Genomic DNA, 24813 nt, shown 5'->3' with positions numbered 1-24813 from the left:
AGTTTTCAGCCTACAGTTGACCTCACGTGCTTAATAGAAATCTCTCACGTGCTTAGTTTGCCAGCCGCTTTTTTCCGTCCTTTTATTTATTTATTTATTTATTATTTTTCTAAAATAAAAAATAGTTTCAGAATTAGTTTGGTTGTGCTTTTTTTTCGATTGCCTTTGATCTCCATAGATTTATTTCCCTGTATAGATTTTAGAATTTTAAGTTTTAATCATTTTCAAAATTCAAAAAACTAACTCAAATTAGTTTTTAACATTTTCAATAACAAAATTTTGAAACTTTGAATTAATATGCATTTCCAAATATAACTTTTAAAAAAATAAATTTAAAAATATAAAATTTTAAGTTTAAAATTTTTGAAATCTATCACCAAACAAGAGCTTCGACAAATAACTATTTTTTAATTCAAGGATTAGAGAAATTTGTGTCAATAATAAATATTCAAGAGCAAAGATGAAAAAATTATTAGAGATAATTTGTCATAACTAGACTTTAGCTGTGTAAATAAAATCTCATTTTAGCTCAATAAATCATTGATAATCTTTTCACAAGATGTCCTTTATTTTAGTAAAACTTTAAAGTTATGGATCTTTTAACAATTTTTATTTTAAAATATTATTTTAATATTCATAGTTTAACTTTGATTATCTCACAAGAAGAAAGACATAGAGTAGATGTCATCTATCATCAAGCACTTAATTATTTTATTATGTTTCATTAATTATTTAAGTTTAAAACATGTTAATATCTTTAATATATTGGTTTCTCTTGTGTTAACGCGTCTATTTTTTTTTAATATATATATTAGTGACTTAGAAATTATTAGAATTGATTTTTTTTTATGTCAATCAATAGGCATGCTTAATAGTGTAATTTTATGTTTAAAAGGCTGGAAAGCATGAATGTACATATACTTACTACTAATTCTATAAATTATTGCACATAATATACTTTATCAGTTTTCGTTTGTTCAATTATTTTTTATTCAATGAAAATATTTAGAAATGAATAAAAATAAGAATGTATTTAAAAAAAGTTAAATTTTAAACATAATGTATAAAAATTAGAATTAAAAAATTACAGAAAAGAAATATACAATTTTTGTAAAATAGATTTTTAAAAAAAGTAAAACTAATAATTCAAAATAAAAAGAATATTATACATTTATAAGTCGAATGATCATCACAAAAATTTATGTTACTTGAATCCATAATTTTGAGCAAGAAATGAATATTATGTTTGTTTAGACACTTTAGAAAAATATTTTAATCCTGTAATAAGATATAGATAAACACATCAAAAGTAGAAGAAAACCTCTTATAACTCGAATAAAAATGTCTATGAACCACACACATTGACACATGCTTCTTTACTAAAAAATGAACTACTACCGAGGTCCACAAACATTAGTTGGTTGTCACTTTCGAAGACAATTATTTTTATTTATTTTAATATATATTAAATGATCTATTTATCTTTTATAACTGATGAATCATTTAAATCATAATTTAAACATTTTTGAAAAATAATTTGAATATTTTGTACATGTTAGAGTAATGATTTGTTGAAGCCTAAAAGCTTTAACTTTATATTTTCAAATTTTGAACAATATTTAAGTAGTAGCTGAAAAAAATCCATCAAAGTGCAGAAAGCGAATTTCTATATAAAGTGCAAAACTCTATTTTTAACAGCATAATTTAGATTGTAATCAATTTTTAAATAGCATTTAATATTTAATAATTTGTAATCCAAATATGAAGTTTCAAAATTTGAATTTGAAGTTTAAACTATTAAAGTCAAACTTTATAGCTGAGTGTGAAGTTTTTCAAGCTAAGACGATTACAATAGCAATGTTTTGCCATCCAGTGACAATATATTTGGTGAAGTGGGATCTAAGAACGATAGAGTGTACTTCAACTATCCCGTCCGATATAACTAGAAAATGGGCCTAAAATCCAGTCGTAGAAAACCCAAACCCAACCCTTGACTTGTGCAATTCTATTGCCCAACGAATAAATAAGCCCACTAGATAAGGCGATCCAGCCAGTCAGCCCGACCGTTAAATCAGAATTTTTGGGATTTTTCATTTCGTTTTAGCCGCCCTATCCTTTAAACCGCCAAGTATCTTACGTACTCGGAGTCGGAGTTATTTCCGGCGCCTATGGTTTAACAGTCACTCCGACTGAAAATGGCGGCGGCGGCGGCTACTTTCGGCATTCGCTCCGTTCCTTCTAACATATGGCTCCACAAATTCGGTGCTCGAACGGCTGCTGCATCAATACGTTCACGTTCATTCACCACTCTCGCTTCTCTTTCCCCCGTTGAAGATACTGAAGACATTCAATTGAACGTAATTCCAAAAGAAGATGCAAGGGAATTGGTTTCTAATACTAGCAATAACAACAATTACAAGTCTAATAAGTCTTATTATCCGAAGCGAGGGCAAACACTGGAGCTAGTATGTGAATCCCTTGCTTTCAAAGGAAAAGGCGTCTGTAAAGTTGCTGACAGTGGTTTTGTACTCATGTGTGATCGTGCACTCCCTGGAGAACGATTCATTGGTCGTGTCACTCGCAAAAAAGATAATTACGCCGAGGTGTCTGGTTTTTATCCTTTCCAGTTTGAGTAACTGCATTTATATTTATTTTTGTTTTGAATGATTTAATGTGTTATTGTCTTTCAATTGGCGAGGATAGTACAGAGATGTAAATTTATTGTGAACTTTTAGTACTTGTGCGATGTGTTGATTGATGTTATGCATGTTAAGGAGGGCAGGTAAAGAAGTTGAAAACAATAACACCTCATTCGGACTATGTTGAAGCACCATGTGAATATGCATCACACTGTGGAGGTTGCAAGACACAGAGTTTGTCGTATGAAGCCCAGCTCAAGGCCAAAGAGCAACAAGTTCGTGACCTGGTTGTTCATGTGGGCAAGTTTTCTGAACAAGAACCAGAACATGCGGGTGTCATGAAACCCATTGTTCCCTGTGATATCCAATTTCACTATAGGAACAAGGTCAGTAAATGATCCAACCGAATTTTCATTTAGGAAATATTTGACTAGAAATTCTACTTACTGTTACTACTAATGCACTCTAAGACAGCATTGCTTGACAGTTTTTCCTTTTTGGTTGCATACCTTTGCTTTATTTGTATATTGCTTATTTTTTGTGTTGAGGCCAGGAGTCTGAAGAATTAGACATACTTTTGACTGCCAATGCTTCATTCGGCTTGGCAGTCATGGTGGAAGTATGAAATTATATTGTAATTTATGCTGTAGGGAAACATTTTGATAATCAGATGATTTGTTCAAATAGAGAGAAAAGTTGCATCTTTTTTTCTGGCAAGGCGTTAAATAATTTCATGCTTCTTTAACACACACACAAATAATGCGCCTCTCTCCACTAGATGGTCTGGTTTATACAACACACTCAAACACACACACAAAAAAAAATAATGCGCCTCTCTCTCTCTCTCTCTAGTTATATGTACATATATATATATATATATGTAGAGAGAAAGAGAGAAATCATAGAGCACCAAATGCATTAGCATTTTATCAATTAATTAACAAAAAATTAAATTAAACATAAGTTATTAATATAAGGGGATTTTAAAGAAGAATAGACAAAAACAAAGGAGAAATGGTAATGTGCTAAAAGTTAGATGAGTGGGGGACTAGTTTAAGGGAGATCAAGGTTGGCCTATTGATTACTGTTGCATTGCATTACAAGATGCTAGATTATTTTTTGTAGGCGCAGTGATATCATGTTGTTTCATTATAAAGTCTACATGAAGATTCTGAAAGTAAATTTCCTTTACTTGTGAAAAATTATGTTGGTTTCTTTGTATGTGTATAGCAATTTTTCTTTATTTTGTCCACCTACTTATTTCACCTGCTGGTTTTGCCTTCTTATTACTATTATATGTGAGCAATAGTAGTTCTGATGTTCAGAAATCTAAAGGGGAAACAAGAAAGGGAAAACAAAAAAGAGAGAACGAATTTCGACAGGTGGAAAACTGATATGTTTACTGTGTTTTCATTACATGCGATGCAGATGGAATTCTCTTTTGGTCCAAAGGGATGGGTACCTGCTGAACAGCTGCAAGAAAAATCTACTGATGAATGTGTCTATGCTTTGGGTCTGCATGCCCCTGGATTTTTTGATAAAGTTTTAAATGTGAATAAGTGCTTATTGCAAAGTGATTCAGCAAATGAGGTATGGTATGTGCCATTGAATGTAGCTAGATTTTTAGTTGCCAAACATCTGCCTTTTTCTCTTCTTTTTTAGAGCTGTACATGGTCTTTTACGTTTCGATGGACTTACCGTTTATGAGGTGTGTGAAGTAAACAAGCATATTGTAGGGAGGAAGTGCAAAGGAATGGGAAAAGACAGATAAACTGTCAAAAAGGGAGGGGGTGGGGGTAAAGAGGTATTCATTAGTAGCACACTATTGAGCATAACCACATACTTTAGGTCTGTATTTGCCAGCAGAGAGAGCTGTGACTTTGGAATTGGTGATATTAAGAGGCTAAGAAGTTTTATGTGGTAAACTGGAATGTAGTCATATCTCATAAGAAATAGGGGGTTAGGGTAAAATGATTTAAGGCAAAATATTAAAAATAACATCATAATGCATTAAAAAAGCATTAATAAAGCACTATTTAAAAAAGGATTCAGATATCTGGCAATGAGAGCCGTGCAGTTTGAGGAGGACGGTCATTGTAGGGAGTCCAGGAGGGGAGAAGAAAGCATCATAATGTCTTTGGAGAAAGAGAACGAAAATATGCATGAGTTTCACGGATACATCAGCTTCAAAGTGGTAACAGAAATAGGGAAGCACATCTACAACAATATTTAGCATATCAACCTAGAAGTTATTGATGGTAGCACAGGTGTACTGAGGTGAAGAGGAAGGAGGCGTACTAGGTTGACTAGGAATCTGAATTGAGATGGCAGATAATTCCAAAACCCCTTTTTCTTTTCACTCCACTAGTAAAGACGATAGCAAATTACAGACATATCAGGATACCTGGAATTGAAGATACAGACAGAAATGAGATTTTCTGAGTTCTAGGTTGTCATTTTACTATAGATTGTGAAGGGGGATTAGAACATTTACAACTCCCTTAAGCTAGAACACCAATAAATTAAAGTTGCCGTCTAGCTCATTCACCTTTGTTTAACCTGATTCTAGACCTATCACTTATAATTGACTCATGTTGATCTTTATGTGTAGATGCAATTAGACAGCTCTGAGAGCATCTTGTTACCCTCATTTGTACTCTTCGCAGATTTGAGCTTGGAATAAATTTTTCCATCTATTATTTTTCAATTCTGCCTTCGACTAGTCATGACTTTATATGGTTTTTTTATTTCAACGGTGATATTGTATGATGTAATTTCTTCTTGTATAAACATGATTTTGTGATTTAGGTTCTCGCAACTGTGCAAGAATGCTGGCGGGATCCAGAGTTGGGGCTTTCTCCGTGGAATGTGCACTCTCACACTGGCTTTCTGAAGCATCTAATGCTTAGATCAGGCAGGTATTTGATCTTATTTCTGCCCTTTGTGAATAAAGCATTGAAGTCATCATCCGTTTCTTCCTCTCTTTTTTTGGGTGGGGCCGTGGGATAGGGCATTGGGGTGGCTTGCAAGATCCATGAGTAGCTATGTATATAGTTTTACTATCAGGTATTCCACATTATGTTTTGGGGCTGAATTCTTAGGTTCTTGAGCAAGTCTTAAGTCTTTCGTTTTTCAGATTCTTCCCCAGGAAGCTTTAGTCTGTGTCATGCTGTATATAAAGTTCATATCTTTTGTATGATGTACCTTGCACCTAACGATAATTTTTCTTACGGCCTTTCCTTTCAGGAATATTGAAACTGGTCTTCCTGAACTTATGGTTAACTTTGTAACTTCTTCTGACAATCCTGAATGCTTGAGGCCCCTTGTTGAGAAAATCGCCACTATTCCTGAAGTGGTAGGTTTAACATATTGCAGATAACTTCATTCTTTTGTCTCTTTAGGTGAAGAAATTCCTATATTGCTTGCTTACTCTGGGAATCATATTACTTCGACTACTAAAGTGATTCCATCCTGAGACAAGTTCTGGTTTCATGAGTCAAATTCTTGATTAGCTCTTCTCTCCTATAGGTGGACCCATTGGCCATTGCGTTTTTTTGGGATGCCACCGAACCTTCTATTTTCCACAAAGTTACTTTTTCATTTGTCAGTCTGCATCTGCTATAGAAAAATTATCTATGGTGTCATTGCTACTAAATTTTGTCATTGATATTTAACAGGTAAGCATTGTTAATAATGTGAATACTTCTATCGGCAACACATCTGTTGGGGAGAAGGAATATACGTTGTATGGAAAATCTACCATCACAGAGATTTTGAGAGGGCTTACTTTCCAGATTTCAGCAAACTCTTTCTTTCAGACGAACACACGTCAGGTATTTGGTAAAGAAATGGCTAGTACCTTGATCTCTTCAGTTTATACTTCCAAACCGTGTTTGTTTTTCCTTCTTTTTAAAAATTTGGTGCTAAATACAAACTCTTGAACTTTGCAGGCTGATGTTCTCTATAAATTAATTGAGGATTGTGCATTTCTTAAAGGAGATGGGTCTGAAATTGTTCTTGATTTATTTTGTGGGACAGGAACCATTGGCCTTACACTGGCCAAAAGGTATATAGGTTTTCTTCCTTGAGCTGCAAGTTCTAGATTTTGCTGATCTGACATTTATTTCTATTTCAATTTGCAGGGTGAAGCATGTTTATGGTTTTGAAGTAGTAGCTCAAGCTGTATCAGATGCACGTCAAAATGCCACTCTAAATTTCATCAATAATGCAACCTTCATCGAAGGTGATTTGAATAAAATTGATTCGACCTTCGCGAGCAACTTGCCCAAGCCTGACATTGTTATCACAGGTTATTCTCTTCTTGTTTTCCTGATGGATGATATGTTTCATTTGAAGCGTTAACTTCCGTTGCTTTAACAAACCTTGGTTTTATGAAGCTTATGAATGTTTTATTGGTTAGTCTCCCGGGACTAAATTGCTTTGTGAATACCCTTCAGTTTAAGTTCCCAATTCACTTCCTGGCAGCAGGGATATCGTAAGATTAGTCCTACACTCCTGCTGGTATAAGAATAATCAGAATGAAATAACTAACGTACATTGAAGTGTGAAAATTGTTTAGAAAGGAAGCGTCGCCTCTGTCATGTTAAAACAGGATGTTTGATCTGCTTTTGGTCAGTCTTTAGGTTAGATTTCTGTTCTTGTCCCCTTCAATGAAAAAAGATGGAGATCAACAGAACAACTAGATGGCAAAGGCAATGAACTTTGGTCCCAGTTTGTGGTATGAGCCATAGTAAGAAGACAGCCTGAAGTAGCCACCTTGTACATATCCGTATAACTATAATGGAAATTTTGGAAGTTTCATAGAATCTTCTGTTTACAATGTGTTTAAGGCTTCTTAATATGGACTTACCTTCCGAATAAGAAAAAAATAAAATAATATATATATATATATATATATATATATTACATAGAATGCTTATTCCAAAAAGCAATGATCGAGGAAGTTGTTTCCCTATAGTTAAATGTCTCAACATAAAGTTGCCTTCCTGTGGTAGATAATATCTTATGCAGTTCTCAAAATTAGGTCTCCGATGGCATTCTCAAGTATGTTATGTGAATGGCATGTGAGACCATGATTTAATTGCAATCCTTCACCTTTTTCTTGGTACACCTTTGGAGTTCCCATAAACTTGCTTACATTTATATTATGTTGCCGAACCTGCAGATCCTAATCGCCCTGGAATGCACATAAAATTGATCAAATTTTTGCTAAGATTGAGAGCATCACGGATCATTTATGTATCGTGTAATCCTGCCACTTGTGCTCGTGACCTTAATTATCTCTGCTATGGTGTGGTAAGTATTTGAGTTCTCATATTAGTCCATAATTATTACTATCATTCACTCTGCTAAAGTCCATGACATATTTCAAATGCAGCCGGAGCAGAATATAGAGGGACGTTATAGACTGAGTAGCTTACAACCAGTCGACATGTTTCCCCACACACCTCATATTGAATGTGTTTGCGCGCTTGAGCTTCGGTGATAAACCAGTTGTACATCTTGATTCCAACTAGTTGAATTTCTTGCGTCTGTAATTGTTATTGCTGCGTTCTGGTACTGCTGACATAGATTCCTATGAGATTAGAAAGTGGAAGAACAGAAATGGAAGTCATGAAGCGATGGTTTGTTCAATTGATTGATATGATTAAATTTAGGATTAACAAAGATCCGTTTGAGCTGTAAAAGAAACTTATTTTCTTGGAACACGGATGAGAAAAAGGCCATCAAGGCTGCCAATGCAATATTAACTTAAACAGGGGCTTCCTAAGCACCTTAATAAGTACTTTAATTACTTAATTAGCTTTGAGACATTTGGTTTTGACGTTTTTATACATGAGCATTAGTCTTATTTTATAGAAGTTTTTGGTCTTTTTCCACATCTGAATTTGCTTCAACAGTACATATTTGATGAGATTTTCTCATGAAATAACGAAAAAAAAATATGTAAAAGAATATTAACATATAAGAGACTTCAATCCAGAGTCACAATTTTTTTTTCCCCATTTAAATGTAAAAGTGGTAACCCACTCAATTAGCTTCATTTAGTCTCTAGCAATGCTTGTATTGCTTCATTCTGGATCCCTTTGTTGTCTCATGAAACACCTGTCACACATATGAGGGGCTACGAATTACGTAATTTACTTTGAAAAATTATACCACCTAAACAAGATATATAATGTCATATATATGTTCAAATCTTAATAATTAGTTTGAAACAATTAATCGTACAATATATACTTAATGTTTTTGGTGTTACATGTTTGTATATGTTTAGGCTGGGGACTAGAGTATGAGTGACATGACATGTATACATGTTTATACCTGGAGTACATATTTTACTTTCAGTGCAGGGAACAATGGATACTATCTTGGGGTTGGAAGTTCCAGATCAGATTACATGCAAATGATTCAAGGCACGTTGAAGGAATCACAATGTGTAACTTTTAATTTCTCTTGGATCTTCATAGATAAGAATACTGTTATTCTGCACATTGTACAAAGGCCCAAACTAACCAAGTAGATGATAAAATCAAGGCTTCAGAATGGACCAAACAGAAGGACCTTTTCACAAATAATTACACATATTAGACCCTTAGAAGAGTTAAAACTTTTGAACAAAGTTCTGAATATTATTACACCAACTTGAGCATATGTAAATATGCACTCCAATATTTGGAGTAGTTTAAAAATATTTTTGACCTTTTCAGTTATAAATATAAATTCGAAATCATTATTAAAAAACTCAAATCATCATACTCTTAAACTATTTGAGAATTGATATCATGTAACTTGCTAATTTCCAATATCAACATAGGCAAATGTGTCAGGAACATGTTTCGCCTAACTAAAAGAGGGAAAAGTAGGGCTAAAAGCATTATTCTGCAGGGCTAAAAGCACTATTCTGCAGGTATGTATTTAGTTATGTATATTGAATGTGTTAGGTTTCAAATTTTTCAATCATATGGCTTTAGCATCCATTCCTCATCAAACTTACATTCCTCTGCCATCTTTCAATTCAGGTGGTCTTTTCTATCACCCAATATTTGGCGTTGGTGTTGTTAATTTGAGGTTTTGGGAATGATTAGGGCTTTTATTTGATTTATTTCGTTTCCCCTTTTGCATATAGTAACCTTGATGTTTGAGATGCTGTATTTTACCCGTGGATTTTACTCTACCAGAAATTTGCAAATGGGGTTTACTCTGTTTCAGTGGCTGGTGGTAGTGGGGGTTTGGTGGATGGTGGTATTTCTTACTTATCATCAATCTCGACTTTCCATTTTTGTTTTTTTTTTTCTTCCTAAAACTCCATCAACTCTCTTCAAGTTCCTACGATTCTAAGGCTTTAAAACAGTTTTGAGGTTAGGGTTCTTGATTTTGTTGATATATGGTTTCATAATTTATCTTTTGCATGCTACAAATCGTAATTGCTATTTCGGCACAAGTCAACTGCCATGTGTTTTTATCCTGATAATCATACATTCTTTTGTCATTTTTGCGGTTTGTTTTCTTGTGTTTAGTTTTTTATGAGCTATCATGCATTTGAGCAGGTGGTAGGCATGTTGATCATGAAGTAGTTTTAAAACCAGTCCCCATTTATATCATCAGCCATGAATCTCAACTTCCAGCCACATTTCTCTACCCTTCTCCAAAAAATGAGATGGTTGTTGGACTTGACTGCGAGGGTGTTGACCTCTGTAGATATGGAACTCTCTATATTGTGCAGGTTTTTTTCAGTTCTCACATGTTCTGAGTAGATACCAACTTTGTGCCTCACTTGATTTTCAATATTATGATGTTACTCAGCAGTAGCTTTGTAAGTTTGTTATGAGTATCATTACTTAATATATGTTTTCTTGCAAAGCAAAAACACATTGGTAGTTTGCTATACTTCTTGAAGAATAAGTCTGTATTAGTTGCTGACATCCAGAGAATTATCTCCTTATCTTTCGTTGCCTGACAATGAAAAAATGTAAAAACCGTAGATATAATCCTCTTTAAGACTTTATGCATCCAAATCAAATACCTGCTCTGTTCCAAATTAATGGATCCAGTACCCGAGGGCATTGATAAAAACTTGTCTTTTTGGCATCCTTAGTCCAATCTAGTGTATAAATTGTGAGGTGTAAATTGACTGTCTTGGTTGGTTAGGTGATTCCATGCTTAGTTTCACATTTTTATAGGTATTTTCCGAGAAATTTGTGTGGGGCTTGATCATATTCACCTTTTGATTGACCTTTACATTCTTTTTGATGAAGTATGGATTTTGACCTTTCCTCATTTAAATTACTAGCTTGCTTTTCCGGACGCTATCTACTTGGTTGATGCAATACGCGGTGGGAGAAAGTTGATTAACGCTTGTAAGCCTGCTCTTGAGTCTGTTTATGTCACAAAAGTTATTCACGACTGCAAACGGGATAGTGAGGTCTTATAGAACTTCGTTTAGCCTCCTCTTTTTTCTCCTTCCCTCTTGTATCATTTTTGTCATGTTTTTCCTCTTTCTTTTTCAGGCATTATTCTATCAGTTTGGTATCAAGTTGCACAATGTTATGGATACCCAAGTTAGCTTCTGGTACTTTCTTTCGAGCTACTTGACTACTAGTTTCTCATGTTATCCTGTGAAACACTTTTCGACTAAATTACTAAAGTAATAAGTGATTCACACGTTACTCTCTATCTGCTTAACCCGACCCTTTTCATACTCATTGCATGTTTTCCTTTCTACAACCTCATATTTATGATATTTGTTTTATTATAGTTCACCTGGATTGTGCTGATTTCCAGCCATGATAGTTTTGATTTCTACACTGGCTCTGCTTGTATCTCTCTATAGTTTGTGAAATTTACTGCACCATTTTTTATGACTTCTAACTGATTGGGGATGGCATGTAATTTTGAAGATGCTCAAATGATGAATCTGGGGAAAAAAATTCGAGAACTTCATATGGTGATTTGGCATCAAGACACTTTTCTTTTTTAGTTGCTGGCTGTGATGATACTGCTTCCTCTGTGCAGTAAAAATCTCTCTCGGATTATTACATGAATCATTTCTCACTGATTCTTTATTCCAGACGTGGTTTATTTAATGCATATCACTCCTGAATATTAACTAACTTCCAACAGAGAAACAAAGTTGCTTTTATATCACATTGACTGCTTATCTTTCTATGTTGTACAGATAGCTTATTATCTGATTGAGGAACAGTTGGGGAAGAAGAGCTCACAAGATGGCCATATCTCTTTTGTGCGCCTTCTTGCGGATCCACGTTATTGTGGTACTATGTCTCTGTTTTGCTTCTATTTATCTTTTCCCATGTGGTGACTGCATTAAGTATATGAAAATTGAGTGGTTAAATGCAAGAATCCCTACTGGATGACCAGATAAGTTTGGTTCCTGGAAACGTTTAGATTTGGTTTTGAGAAAAACAGAAGACACCATCTAGGATTTGGTAGTGATTATGTTTGCTCTTATGGTTTTTAATCATAAAAAGACAAGGAAAAGAATTGCAAATTTCTTCTTTGAAGTGCATCTCATTCTTTGAGGAATGTCTTTTCAACATTGTGTTAACCATGCATTATGGGAGATGACATTGGGAAGTGATATTGTTCTGTAAGTTTTGACTAGGGAACAAACTAATATGCATATTTCAAGTTGTCATGGTAATGCTGTAATGAAATTCAAATTAATAGGGAAAGGGAGGACCAGGAACCTTCTAAAGGAAAAATATTCTTGTCTGGTTACTTCATAACTTCGAATTGTAATTAAAGAAAACAATTGAAGCAACAATTCTATAGTGTACAGCAAGTACTCTTCTTGATACTGGCAATATAACCTCAAATATATTTTGCACTCCCAGTGGAGTTTGTGCCTCTAACCACCTCTCCTCTCTGACTGCTTTTGCGCATGAAATCCTAGGTAATGAAATGAACTTTCATGATGATCATCTCTAGAAAGAGCTTTCTATGGAATCCTAGGTAATACACTTCACTTTGTATTGTTTTATGTGATTGCAGGTATATCATACGTGGAGAAAAAAGAAGTCTGTTCCCTTCTGAAGGAGGTTGGATTCTGTTTTACCTTTTCCTTTCTTCAGTTGACATGCCTACCATGTGGAACATGCATATTTGGATATCATTCCCAGATAACAGTTTAAAGCCTTACAGAAGAAATGAGCATTTTGAGAAAGTTCTTGGATGGTTTTCAAAGACTTTGGTAGTAGAAAAATATGGAAACAATTACCAACTGGGCAACTGGCAACAATTAGTCTTCCAGAAGTAACACTGTGAAATAAACCAAAGTCTTACTATGCCTCTCCGACCCCCAAATAAAAAGAATACAAAAAGGAAAAAAGAAAGCCATCCTCCTATCGATGCTGTTGGAAATGAGGATGGGTTGACAAGATTTTCATTGTTTATTGCTTCATTTAACTATGTCCTCTTTGAGATAGCTTATTTTTTATTTCTTATTACACTGGTATCTGGGATGTCTCGCGCTCACCTCACCTTCCACCAGATACCTGCTACTTTACGCCGGCACAATTAAATAGGCAGATGGGAAGAAGTCGCATAGAGTTTTTCTGTTCTCTAGGATTTCAACCTTAGACCTGATGGCTCTTCAAAATAGTTGCCGATCACATAAAATGGTATTGCATTTAGATAACATACTGGCCCAAAAGGCTTCAGGTTTTGCTCAGTTATACTTGACAGCAACCTTTCACTTCTCAAATTCATGTTAGTCTTAGATTAACTATATGGAGCTTCTTTCCATGCTTATGTACTCCTTCTCCGCACAGTATCATGGCTTATGTACCTTCTAGAATTATATTGCTTAGTTCCTTTTTATACAGGATCCTCAGTTTTGGACCTACCGACCATTATCTGAGCTGATGGTCCGTGCAGCTGCTGATGATGTTCGATTTCTTCCATACGTATTCCATAGGATGATGGAGAAATTGAGTGAAGAATCATTGTGGAGACTTGCAGTTCGTGGTTCACTTTGTTGTCGGTGTTTCTGCATAAGTGACAATGAATATGCTGATTGGCCAGCAATCCCTTCTATTCCAGGTGATCTCGAACTCTCCACCAAGGCTATGAATGCATATAGTGGCACCAAAAAAGATATATGTTGTTTTTATGGATATACTTTTATATAATTGTAGAAGTTTCTTATCCTTCATGACTATATTAAGACATTGGAGCCTTGTCCTGACTTTTGCCGGGTTTGATCCTACAAGTTAGTAGAAAATTAAGCTGCCCCGTGAAAAGTATAACACAAGAACTGTTTAGATGTGAATTTAAAATAGTACATGATTTTGAAAATTTATTTTGTGAAAGTCTGTAGCTCATCAATTTTCTAGACATTTTTAACCTATACTATGTTGGTGCATTTCTGCTAAAAACGCGATTAGTCTTGTCAGAGTTCCTCAATGTGGAAAGAGAAACTTTAGAAGACGAGATCTTGTCCATACTTGATGTGCCACCCGGGAAAATGGGATGCGTCATTGGTAGAAAAGGATCCTCAATTTTGTCAATCAAAGAATCATGCAAGTAATAGTCTCTCCCTTTGGTCATTCTTGTTTGCTGGTTTATAGCTTGTTTGGCTAAGCTTTTAGCTAAAAGTACTACCTTTTTTTTCTTTCCAGATAGTGCTTATTTTAAAGAATTGAAGTGTTTGGCCAAGCTTTTATGTAAAAAATAGTGTTTTTGAGCAGTAGCAATAGCTTTTTCCTAGAAGCACTTTTTGAACCTTGGTCAGGTACACATTACTGCTCTAATATTGACAAAAGTGATTTTCAAATTGATCAGCCAAACACGAATTGCTACTCTCCAAAAGTATTGTTTTTGAAAAACACTTCTCTAAATAAGAGATTTTGGAAGCTTGGCCAAACATGCTATTAGTGGTCCTAATATGAAACATTTTGCAGGGCAGAAATCCTAATCAGTGGATCGAAGGGAGCGCCAGACAAGGTTGGTATATATAAACACGTACTCCCTCCCTTTGAATTTATGTGGTGGTTCGATCGGACATGGAGTTTAAGAAAGGAAGAATAACTTTCGAAACATGTGGTAAAAAACAAGCCATACACTTTTATATGTGAAGGAGAATTTTTGTTTCTTGAAATATGTTTAGTACTATAATTCGAGCCTCAGCAGAGGCTAAAACAGTAGTCTAGATGAATTCTTCACATTTGTCCAAGCATTGGTGACCAGAGCTACCCAATACTAGTGATGATGAGAAGCGAGGTAGCAATTTCCCCAGGAATTAGTTGAGGCGCAAGCTAGTCCAGATACCATGGTTATTAGAAGGAAAAAAAATGGACCACTCTTGTCATTATTGTATTTTTGGTTTTAGATGCAACCAAGTTTTAAACTTTAGAATAGCGAGTCCAGGATTAGTGAAGAAATTTGTAGATCTAGGCTAATTACACCTAATTGCGGAGAAAAGATGGGATGAGCCACATTGGGTGTTGGGCTTGTTCACGGCGCATGTCTGGATGCTTGAGGCCAAGTCTTGCGAGACAAGAGCCTCATACTTCTGGCCCAAGGTTTTCTGTCCTCACTCCAAGGCCAGCTCCGGATGAGTCTCAGTTTATCCTTTCAAAACATTTTATTCGAAAAGGATCCTATAGTAATCGTCTGCACTTGTTAAACTGCCTGCCTGCCTGCCTGAGAATTGCATTTTAGCATGTAAATATTAGCCTGGGTAACAAAGAAGTTGAGTAATATATATATTTAAAGTGCAAGCTTAGTAGAATGATATCTTCGATTATATTATCAAATTCTTTACAGGTTGAGGGATGTTGATCTGATATGTATAACACCAATCTTCTCATTTGATCAGGTTTTCATCATTGGACCCCTGAAGCAGGTAAGGAAAGCAGAAGCCATGTTGAGGGGCCGGATGTTGTGACTTGTGAGACAACCCTTTTGCTGCACCTGGAAGCCAGAGCTTTGCATTCGTATTACCCGATCCTCACACTAAAAAATCTTTCCTTTTTGCTAATATACAAACCCTGCTATGCCATATGCCAATTCATCTCATATTGGTCGCGGTTCTAAATCAATGCATCAATTGTTGAATTTAAATTGGTACTTGTTTGCACTAAAATTTTGAATGTATTTTAGCGCCTAATACTTGTCTTACGTGGACGAGATAGACATTGTTCTATAGGTCAATTGTGAACTTGATTGGTGGAGTGGTCTTGGGGGGTCATTGTCATGCCCACGGAGTGGCCAGCTTGGGAATATTGAGAATGATACTAGATAGGAGTGGACTAAAAAATCTAGTTGTAATTTTTGTAGTGGGAGCCATGGGAGGATAGTTCTAGAAAATGTGGAGAAAGTGACAAAGGGATAAAAGCTAGCCCCCCTTCTTTCACAGTTCACATGACCACACGGTGACTTTGGGGAATTGCGGACAAAAGAGGTCGTTGGTGGGCTTTAAGGCCATTGAATTTGAAACAGCGTCACTGTACAATGCATGTACAGCAAATGTTTCTTCAAATATTAAGAAACCTCTTCAATGCTGAATTGATTTGATGTTGGCTTTTCTTTTCTCAATCTACTCACCGTTTATTTTTACTCGTCATTTTTCTCATATCAAGAAAAAATAGTTACTAGTGTCTTTTCCATGTTTTAAAACATATTGTTTAGTAAAATATTGATATTAGTTGTTTTATTAATAAATGTGCTAAAGTTAAACAGGGGGCAAATAAAAATGAACAGAGAGGATATCCGTGTTATCCCTGCCGACTTGTGTGGTTTTTCATTTCTAGTAAATGTGAGCACGAACTCTAAGAAAAACAGTTCCACAAAGTTGGCAATGATGGCTCCATTTCTCATTTAAGGCACCAATTATTTTTGGTTTAATAAGATTCAAATTTGCTAATGTTGGACCGAGTAAAGTTCTCGTGAAACTCTACTACATTTAAGCTCATTTATAATGTGAAACTATATTACTCGATGAAGACAACAACAATTAACGACTATGCTTCTATCTTAAGCAAATTTGAGGTTGACTTTCTTAGTTTTTGTTGTTATGTCATTACGTTTGAACTCGTCCAAGTTCAATTTATTTTTTTTGAAGTCACTTCAAAATAATTCATCTGATTGTTGGTCAATTTATTGTTCATTAATTCCATTTTATATATATTGTTAGAGAATTAATCTGTGCCTTTTTTATTATTGTTTTATGGTTAGTGTCAGACTCAGGTATTTAGACAAGGATAATCCTAAAAACACTAGAATGTCAGGTATTTGATCAAACTTTGAAATTAGTTTTTTTTTTCTAAAAGTGTTTTTGGATATAAGTAGTTTGGTAATCAAATTAAAAAACACTTTGGAGGAACAATTAGCGCTCAAAGAAGTTTTTTTTTGGTTTTTAAAACAAGAACTTCTGACTTCTCAAAAGCTTGGTCAAACAAAGTATAAATCAATGATTGAATCTCTTTTATCATTATTCTCAACTCTTTTCTTATATTAGGAGGACTAAAATTTATATGTAATACAAAAATAACAATTCTCTAAAATAAGAAAACATTATTGGAGAAGACTTGATACTTTGGAACTGAACTTAATCAATGACTAATCTAGTGTCTTAGATACTTATTCTCCCTCTTTAAGTAATCGTTAAGCTGAATTAGATTCGTATGATTATGTTTATAATTTGTGTAAAAGAATCGCAAATCTTTTGCTAATCAAAATGTGATACGAAATAGAATGAAATCCAACAAGATAACCTAAACAAGTAATTTTGACTGTTGTCATGATAATTAACAATCAAGAATCAATGGGATTCTCATGATCAAATCTGACGGTACCAAATCAGCAACTTTGATTGATTTCCCACGTGGAAAATACTGTAACCAGCCACTAAATTCCTTCCACGTGTACATGAGGAGGTTGTGTTCACGTGTACAACATTAGGATAAGAATTTTATACCGACTACAGTAGAAAGGATTTGTGGGTCCCAGTTGGGCAAAAACGCTGAGCCGATAGATTGATCGGCTTGAAAATGACTTCATCGAAGCCGACAAGTTGACAACTCACGTCGGCCTCTTATTGTTAACGGGGGAGGCATTTATTTAGTTTTTTGAATTGATTGTGACATTCAAGGACGTGTGGATTGATGGACCGTTTTCTTCTTAATGAGCCTGGCTCACATTTAAATTAGGAAAACTACACAAATTAAATTCATTAGGTTAAATATTTATTTAAATTGGATTTACTTTAATATATTTTTCTGATTTGAATCCATAATTCAAACTATTTTTCTAATTGTCCTTTGCTCTATTCAATGAACCGCTGCTGATATTATTATTAGAGGCGAAAACACCTTACCATAGGGGTCATCAGCAGCATTCGAATTTTCTTTGGCAGAAAATTATATATAACATTATATGGTTAAAATAATTTGTTAGATATATATAGTAAGATGTCGAACTCTTTTGAACCATTTCATGTATCTATTTTGTCAAATTTTGAATCCCTAATTTGGAAATTCTGACTCGTTCACTAATCATCAGAGTATCTATACACTGATAATATTGCAAACTTTTATTCAGTGAAACACTGCCTCTTTCTCTTTGGTATGAGTAGAAGATATATATACTTTAATAGTATCACATAGTAATTAATTTAGTATTGTGTCCGCTAAAGCATTGCTTCTTGTTCTTTGATACAATTATCCTCTTTGATGGTTTATGCTGTAAACATGAATTGCTAGTTAAAAATAGTGTATGAAAATAAGGAATAGTCATTTGTAGATAATTTCTCTTTTTGAGATACAAAGCTAATCAATTATTGGATGGTGATAATGTTTTCCTCAATTAGAACTTTTTTCTTTCTTTCACATTATGTGTTATGATGCCCCAGAAATTTTATATGTCCAGTATTCATTTTATCTTTTCATTTCTTTATCCTATATAAGAGTTTTACTAAAACAAATACTATTAAAATGGATAATTTTTTTAATGAATTACATGTAAAAATTTTGTAAATCCGTTATTTGTTACGGTATAGCAAATCAATACTGTAATCTTTTGTACACTTATTTATTGTTGTAATTTACTGGAGTTGTCTTGTAGTTGAACTAAATTCCAAAAATATTTTGTATTATATGACAAAGAAATTTCTCATCATCCCACGGATAGTGACAAAAGCTTTCAAGGCTTGAAGCAACTTAAATTGATGACCTGTACGTACATTAAAGTAGATGATGTTAAAAAAAAAAGAGTAATTAAACAAATGTAGAAAAAAAATAAAATGATCCAACTAACATTGATATAATTCCTGTTACGTGGAGATCATATTTCTGTTTTATTGTTGCATCCAAAACCAATTTGTTTCTCTTTGATCATTCGTGTCCTGGTTGGCTTTATCTTATCTTAGCTACAACTTTTCATTGTTAGCAAAAAAAAATTTTGTTACTTGTGACAAAGTGTAGTCCAGCGGTAAATAAAGTAAATAAAAATTACAAATGAATATTGACAATTTATTCTCTACAATTTTAAACTTAAAAGATTTTCAATATATCGAATTTACTATTTGTTACTTCTTTTATTTAATGACCAAGAATAACTTGACTTTAAAATACTTATTTTATCCGGTACAATAATTTATAATCACACAATTATTTAAGATTTAGGTTATAAATTCCGAAAACCTTTCCATTTTCCTGAAATTTTGTTTCCAGTCTTGAAATGTTGTCTTGGTGAATTTCTACACATAAAAATATGCTTCATGCTAAAATTACTGAGTTGAGATGAATTTTGATGATTGACTATTGCATTTGTCATTGATCTCCTATACGATTTTTCTCGACTCTTAAGAGTTATCATACGTCTTATGTGTAGATTTTTTCCCTTTCAATTACTAATGTTAGACTTTGTTCGTCCACTAACAAATCACCAAATTCCATTAGAGAAAAAAAACAGTGATGATAGGAATAATTGGTATCCGACAGAATAATCGAAGTATTTAGTTCAACCATCTAGCTAAATACATGTAGGTAAAAGTATTCAGTATTATGAATTAATAGAATGTATAAGTATCTAATAAAATAATTGAGACATACGTAATTGAACATTCCAGTGTACATGTTGTCTTGTTTTTAAAAAATGTTTCCCTGATTCCTACTATGTTAAAATATATACGTAAATGGAGCATATATATATATACCTTAAGTAAGAGAATCAAATTATTACGAGCTAAATTAATTATTTGTGTGAAATTATTATTTGGTTACAACAACTCGAATCTAAATATAAATAAAAAACAAGTAGACTAGAAGGTGAAGAAAAACATGAGCGTTGACAATTACAAGTAAGGGAAAAAATCAAATCAATTTGTTTTTTAATGATAATATAGAAAGGGGCCTGGGTGGAAAATTTATACAGAAACAAGCAAATTTCTATGGCAACCCATTTCACTGAGCTGTAATGATGGGTCACATGTGGGTAGGATTCAGAAATTTTAGATGCTCTCCTAAATATACATTGCCATAATTTTTCTATTTCTTTCCAAGTTTAAAATTTTTAAATACAATCATGAATAAATAGATTGATATTTCATTCAATGGTGTTAGATAGTGTTATAATGTAAATTAAAAGTGTTTAAAATAAGTTATTTAATCATTTAGTGTATCATTTTATTTATATGTATGATATATTGGTCTTTGCTCACGATACAAGTTCAAATTTTACATTCTATGATATATTTCATTTTAAGAAAATGATACATTTCTTTGCTTGGGAAAATTGTTCTACAAATTCAAATCTCTACGAAGACAAAAATATTGATAAATTATTATTTTTCATATATTTTAGGTAAAAATATATGTATAATTAGTTGAAATATAATTAAGTTGATTTGAATATCACGATGATACGTAAAAACAAGAAATAGTGGAGGGATAGATAAGATGTGAAAAGACAAAGTCCTAGGAGCAAGTTGGTGAGCTTCTGATATCTTCACTTAGCTTCTGAAGTTCTGACTCCTAAACAATTTTTCTTGCCTGCCAACATCTCTCTGCCTCCTCAACTCTTCCACTACTCTTATTCTCTAATCTATTTTCTTTTGACCATTAAAAATGGTTTTTTTTTAATTAGAGATAATTTAAAATTTCATTTATGATAATAAAAATCGTATATAATCATATAATTGTTATGATATATTTAAGACAATAAATTTAAAATGTTATACGTTTACATAAATATTATAATATGTTTAATGTCACAAGTCTAAATTCATTTTTTTTAGAAGGTTGATAGGAATATATCCGTGGATACTGAAGGAAGGAATAAGAACTTGTAGTGATAATTGGTAAAAGAATAGATTTTGAGTCCATTGGAATCTAAAACTTAGCTTATGAAATAAAAATTTATCCAAAACTCATTGTATAAATTAAAAAAAAATAAAATTCCATCAACCAAAATTCAACATCAGAAAAATAAAACAAAAAAGTAGAAATGAGTTATTAAAATTGTCACAAAGTTACAGTTCTGCCTAGTCAACTGCTCCAAAAGGAATTGAAAAAGTAACTTTATTTTCACAATTATAAATGGAGTCCAAGCACACCTAAAAAGTTTGCTAAAAAATGCCTTGACTGTCATTTGCTTTTTTCCAAATTATTTTTTACTATTTGCAAAAAAGTTTGCCTTTTTATTTTTATTTTTTCTGACAAACCAATTAAAAGGGTTATGATTGACCCTCGGTAAACTTGGTCATCAACATCTAAAAGAAGATGGTAAAAGGGAGACTAAAAAGTAGTAAAAAAGTCGCAGTAACAAAAATATTGCTATGATTAAAGTTATGATTAGTGGAAGTCTTTTAGAAAGATTCGAAAAATTTGCCAAAGCCTAAAGTTGCTTCGAAGGATATACACTAACTAACGAGATAGAATCGGATTCAAAACTTAAATTGTAATTAATTTTTTAAATAGATTTAAAATTTTAATTGTTATTAAATTTTATTGGACTTGTACCTTCGATTTTATCTCTTCCTTTCTTTATATGTACCAATTGTGTAAATCTTTTTCTAATATTAATTATTATCAATATATTTTAAGCTACTATAACTTGTTTTTACTTTATTTTTCAGATTACTAATTACTTTTTATGAATAATTATGTATAATATTAATTATATTTAGATAATTTATTAGTTAAATTGGCTTTATCATTTTTTTTTGTTTTTACACCCTAATAGTTATATTTGAACTCGACTAAACACAAATTCACATTAAAAAATTCATGTGTTAAAGAATGAAGCGTTTTTTAATAATGAAACTAATTCTATATTTAGAGTTCAAATTCAAAAATTTAAATTAAAAATAATTTCTTTTATCACTCTATTACGATCTTATCAATCAGTTTAAACTGACTTCAAAATACGTGGTTTCATGAGCTTTTTAGAGCACGCATGGAGCAACAATTGCTAGAGCAACTAAGCAAACCAAAAAGGAGGTGGACAGAGCTTTTCTCAATTCCTAAAATGTTTAATTATTTATTAATTAAGAAAAAAACAACATTCAAACTGACGGAATAATATATATAATTCTTTTTTATTAACATTCAGAACGCATCTCAATAACTCATGCTCCCCATCTGCAAAACTATAATCTTACAGCCCCACGATGAAAACGATTACAACAATAACAATAATATATTCAGTAAATTTTTATATGTAATTAATAATATTAATATTTAAAACATTTTATTTTTGATTTTACTAGATAAAAATTATTTAAATTTTTTTTTAAATTTAATAAATTATTTATATTATTCGAATAATAAACCCTTGTTATTATAATCTTAAAGCTATGAATTCGAATATATAATAATCGAAGCGCCCCACAGCTAGCCCCACGAAACTGACCAAAAAGCCTTATCTTCTCTAAATAACAAATAATAAAAAAAACATTACATCTCCTGTCAACTCTTTGAACTATATAGTATAAAATATTTTATTCCTGTGAGACCAATATTTTCCAATTAAAATATATACTACTCTTTTTTCTTCGTTTTCCATATATAAATAATTAGCTAATGTTCTTCCAAACAACATATTGCAAAAGTGGTCAAGTTCCAATATTGCAGCTAAAACAAACTCTTCTTTCTCTAACAGCTTGCAGTTTTCTGTTATATGGTAAATTTCTGAGTTCTAATTAATCATTTATACAACTAGACAAATTGTATATATAGTAGCTAAAAACTGACGTTAGCAATATCTATTTTTGTATATTATCACAGGTTTATGGTTGTTAGAGCCACTACTTCTGCATTTCACTAAATAATACAGAGTTTCATTCTGTTACAGAAACCCAACATTTAATTTTCTTGCAGACTGCAGCTAACTTAATTGTAAGTTTGTTGTTTTCTTTAAATTTCAATCTTGATTGTCACCGTAATATCTAGATTAATCGTTGCATACCCACTCATAATTCAATATTTAAGTTTTTGCCATTGAATCCATCATTGAAATTTTAGTGATTTTGCATTACATACATGTTTTAATCGACGACTCACATTTTTGCAGGTATTGAAGAGGTAATATCAATGGAGAATTTGGATTGGAATGAAACTCCGTTTAATTTTGGATCTTCATTTGATCCAATACATGTAATATCAAATTGGAACATGCCACAACGCCAAGAAGCTGCTAATAGATTGGCTGCTGATTCTATGGCTGCTAAAGCCGGAGCAGCAGATCTAACCCGGGATTGTACCGATATAGCCTTTTCTTCTTCCCCAATACTCAATATGCCTAACAATTACATCACTGATAATAATCCATTAGGCCTAATGTCCGATTTCGGTGTCGAAATTGCTAAGCCAATCTCCAATACTGTATCTCTAGAATCCATTGATTGTTTACTGTCAGCAACCACCACCAACAATACAGACACGTCAATCGAAGACGATGGCATGTCCGTAATTTTTGCTGATTCGAATAGCTTGTGGAATTCTGGAGAGTCTGCCGGAATTAATCCACAGCTGTTGAACTGTCTGCCTACTGATCATAAGATACTGGAAGAAGAACAAAATCAAAGAAAAAGAAAATCTTATGAACTTGATGAAGCAGTTTCACAATCATCTCTGGGGAATTCTTCGAACGAGTTCAATCTATTCCAGTCAAATTCATTAGGAGATTGCGGTAATTTCCAGCTTATTTCAGAAAAACAATCCAAATCGAAGAAGATGAGGTTAATTGAGAGCTCTAATAAGCGTCCAAGTTCATCAAACATCAATTTCCAACAAGCTAGTTCATCAGTATCGTCAATTGATCAAGAGCCTGATCCGGAGGCGATCGCTCAGATGAAAGAAATGATATACCGAGCTGCAGCATTCAGGCCGGTTGATTTCGGTGCTGAAGTACTAGAAAAGCCTAAACGGAAGAATGTAAAGATATCAACGGATCCTCAGACGGTGGCGGCGAGGCAACGAAGAGAAAGGATAAGTGAAAGGATTAGGGTTTTGCAAAGGCTAGTACCAGGAGGAAGTAAAATGGATACAGCATCAATGCTTGATGAAGCAGCAAATTATTTGAAATTTTTGAGGACACAAGTGAAAGCATTGGAAGCAATAGGCCAAAAACAAGATCCTTTTACTTCAATAACACAATTTAATTACCCAATTCCCATGCAATTACCACATTTTCCACTACAAAACCCTAACCAAATTCATCGACCAAAGAGTTGACATGTTCTCTTTTTTTTGTTGTTGAAAAGAAATCCAGGAGGAAAGGGACAATAAAGATATGTAGTGTAAAAACTTTTTAAGTTAGTTTTTTTTTTTTTTAAAAAAAAAAACTTTGTTTTTGTTGTTATTCTTGCTCGCTCCCCTCAGTTTTGTATAAGATGGGACTAAGAATTATTTATAGTACGTAAGAAGTTGATTATTTTAATTTCTTTGCATGGAAAAATAAGGACTTGCGCAATTAGTATGGTAATCTGTACTCTGTAGCGATAACACATTTAGTTAACATACGTTAACTAAATGGAGTTTGAGTTTGAGTTATTTAATTTTAATTTATGCGTTATGAATTATTTGATGACCGTCACAAACAATAACTATGCTACTAACAAGTAGTTTTGATCTTGAGTACCTTGAGATTTGATTTTTTTTTTTTGTTAACATTCACTTTAAAGATGTTT

General features: G+C 33.1%; 3 protein-coding genes and 1 long non-coding RNA gene across 23 annotated transcripts; 3 read left to right on the top strand and 1 right to left on the bottom strand.

Annotated features, from left to right (window-relative positions):
- The first annotated feature begins 1853 nt into the window (after positions 1 to 1853).
- Positions 1854 to 8521, top strand: LOC101249444 (uncharacterized). The gene is made up of 10 exons (XM_004235577.5): positions 1854 to 2603; positions 2783 to 3025; positions 4068 to 4229; positions 5448 to 5557; positions 5886 to 5994; positions 6317 to 6472; positions 6590 to 6705; positions 6782 to 6948; positions 7825 to 7955; positions 8038 to 8521. The coding sequence occupies exons 1-10, from the start codon at positions 2196 to 2198 to the stop codon at positions 8143 to 8145; spliced, it is 1710 nt and encodes a 569-aa protein (XP_004235625.1). The 5' UTR covers positions 1854 to 2195; the 3' UTR covers positions 8146 to 8521.
- Positions 8522 to 9275: 754 nt separating this feature from the next.
- Positions 9276 to 16220, top strand: LOC101249716 (uncharacterized). 20 transcript variants are annotated; one of them, XM_069295414.1, is made up of 10 exons: positions 9276 to 9570; positions 9683 to 10021; positions 10954 to 11085; positions 11171 to 11232; positions 11839 to 11935; positions 12675 to 12721; positions 13508 to 13724; positions 14069 to 14207; positions 14585 to 14627; positions 15502 to 16220. In XM_069295414.1, the coding sequence occupies exons 7-10, from the start codon at positions 13547 to 13549 to the stop codon at positions 15568 to 15570; spliced, it is 429 nt and encodes a 142-aa protein (XP_069151515.1). In that variant the 5' UTR covers positions 9276 to 9570; positions 9683 to 10021; positions 10954 to 11085; positions 11171 to 11232; positions 11839 to 11935; positions 12675 to 12721; positions 13508 to 13546; the 3' UTR covers positions 15571 to 16220. The 20 variants fall into 20 exon arrangements, 15 of the variants coding, with proteins under 15 accessions (XP_069151515.1, XP_069151514.1, XP_069151524.1 ...); XM_069295421.1 differs by lacking the exon at positions 9683 to 10021 and adding an exon at positions 10211 to 10386 and having other exon boundaries at positions 9408 to 9570; positions 14078 to 14207; XM_069295411.1 differs by lacking the exon at positions 9683 to 10021 and adding an exon at positions 10211 to 10386 and having other exon boundaries at positions 9408 to 9570.
- LOC112941126 (uncharacterized) lies at positions 14725 to 15583 on the bottom strand. The gene is made up of 2 exons (XR_003246167.1): positions 15448 to 15583; positions 14725 to 15326 (listed from the first exon to the last, which is right to left on the bottom strand). It is a non-coding gene; the product is annotated as an uncharacterized lncRNA (long non-coding RNA).
- A 6381-nt stretch (positions 16221 to 22601) lies between the features above and the next one.
- On the top strand, positions 22602 to 24581 carry LOC101250001 (transcription factor bHLH87). The gene is made up of 3 exons (XM_004235579.5): positions 22602 to 22805; positions 22910 to 23020; positions 23196 to 24581. The coding sequence occupies exon 3, from the start codon at positions 23216 to 23218 to the stop codon at positions 24356 to 24358; it is 1143 nt and encodes a 380-aa protein (XP_004235627.1). The 5' UTR covers positions 22602 to 22805; positions 22910 to 23020; positions 23196 to 23215; the 3' UTR covers positions 24359 to 24581.
- Positions 24582 to 24813: the final 232 nt, after the last annotated feature.

This window comes from Solanum lycopersicum, chromosome 3, assembly GCF_036512215.1.
Source record: "Solanum lycopersicum chromosome 3, SLM_r2.1".
In the NCBI taxonomy this organism is placed as follows: Eukaryota; Viridiplantae; Streptophyta; class Magnoliopsida; order Solanales; family Solanaceae; genus Solanum; species Solanum lycopersicum.
Note: the sequence above shows the minus strand (reverse complement) of the source record. Positions and strands in the feature narration are given on the sequence as shown.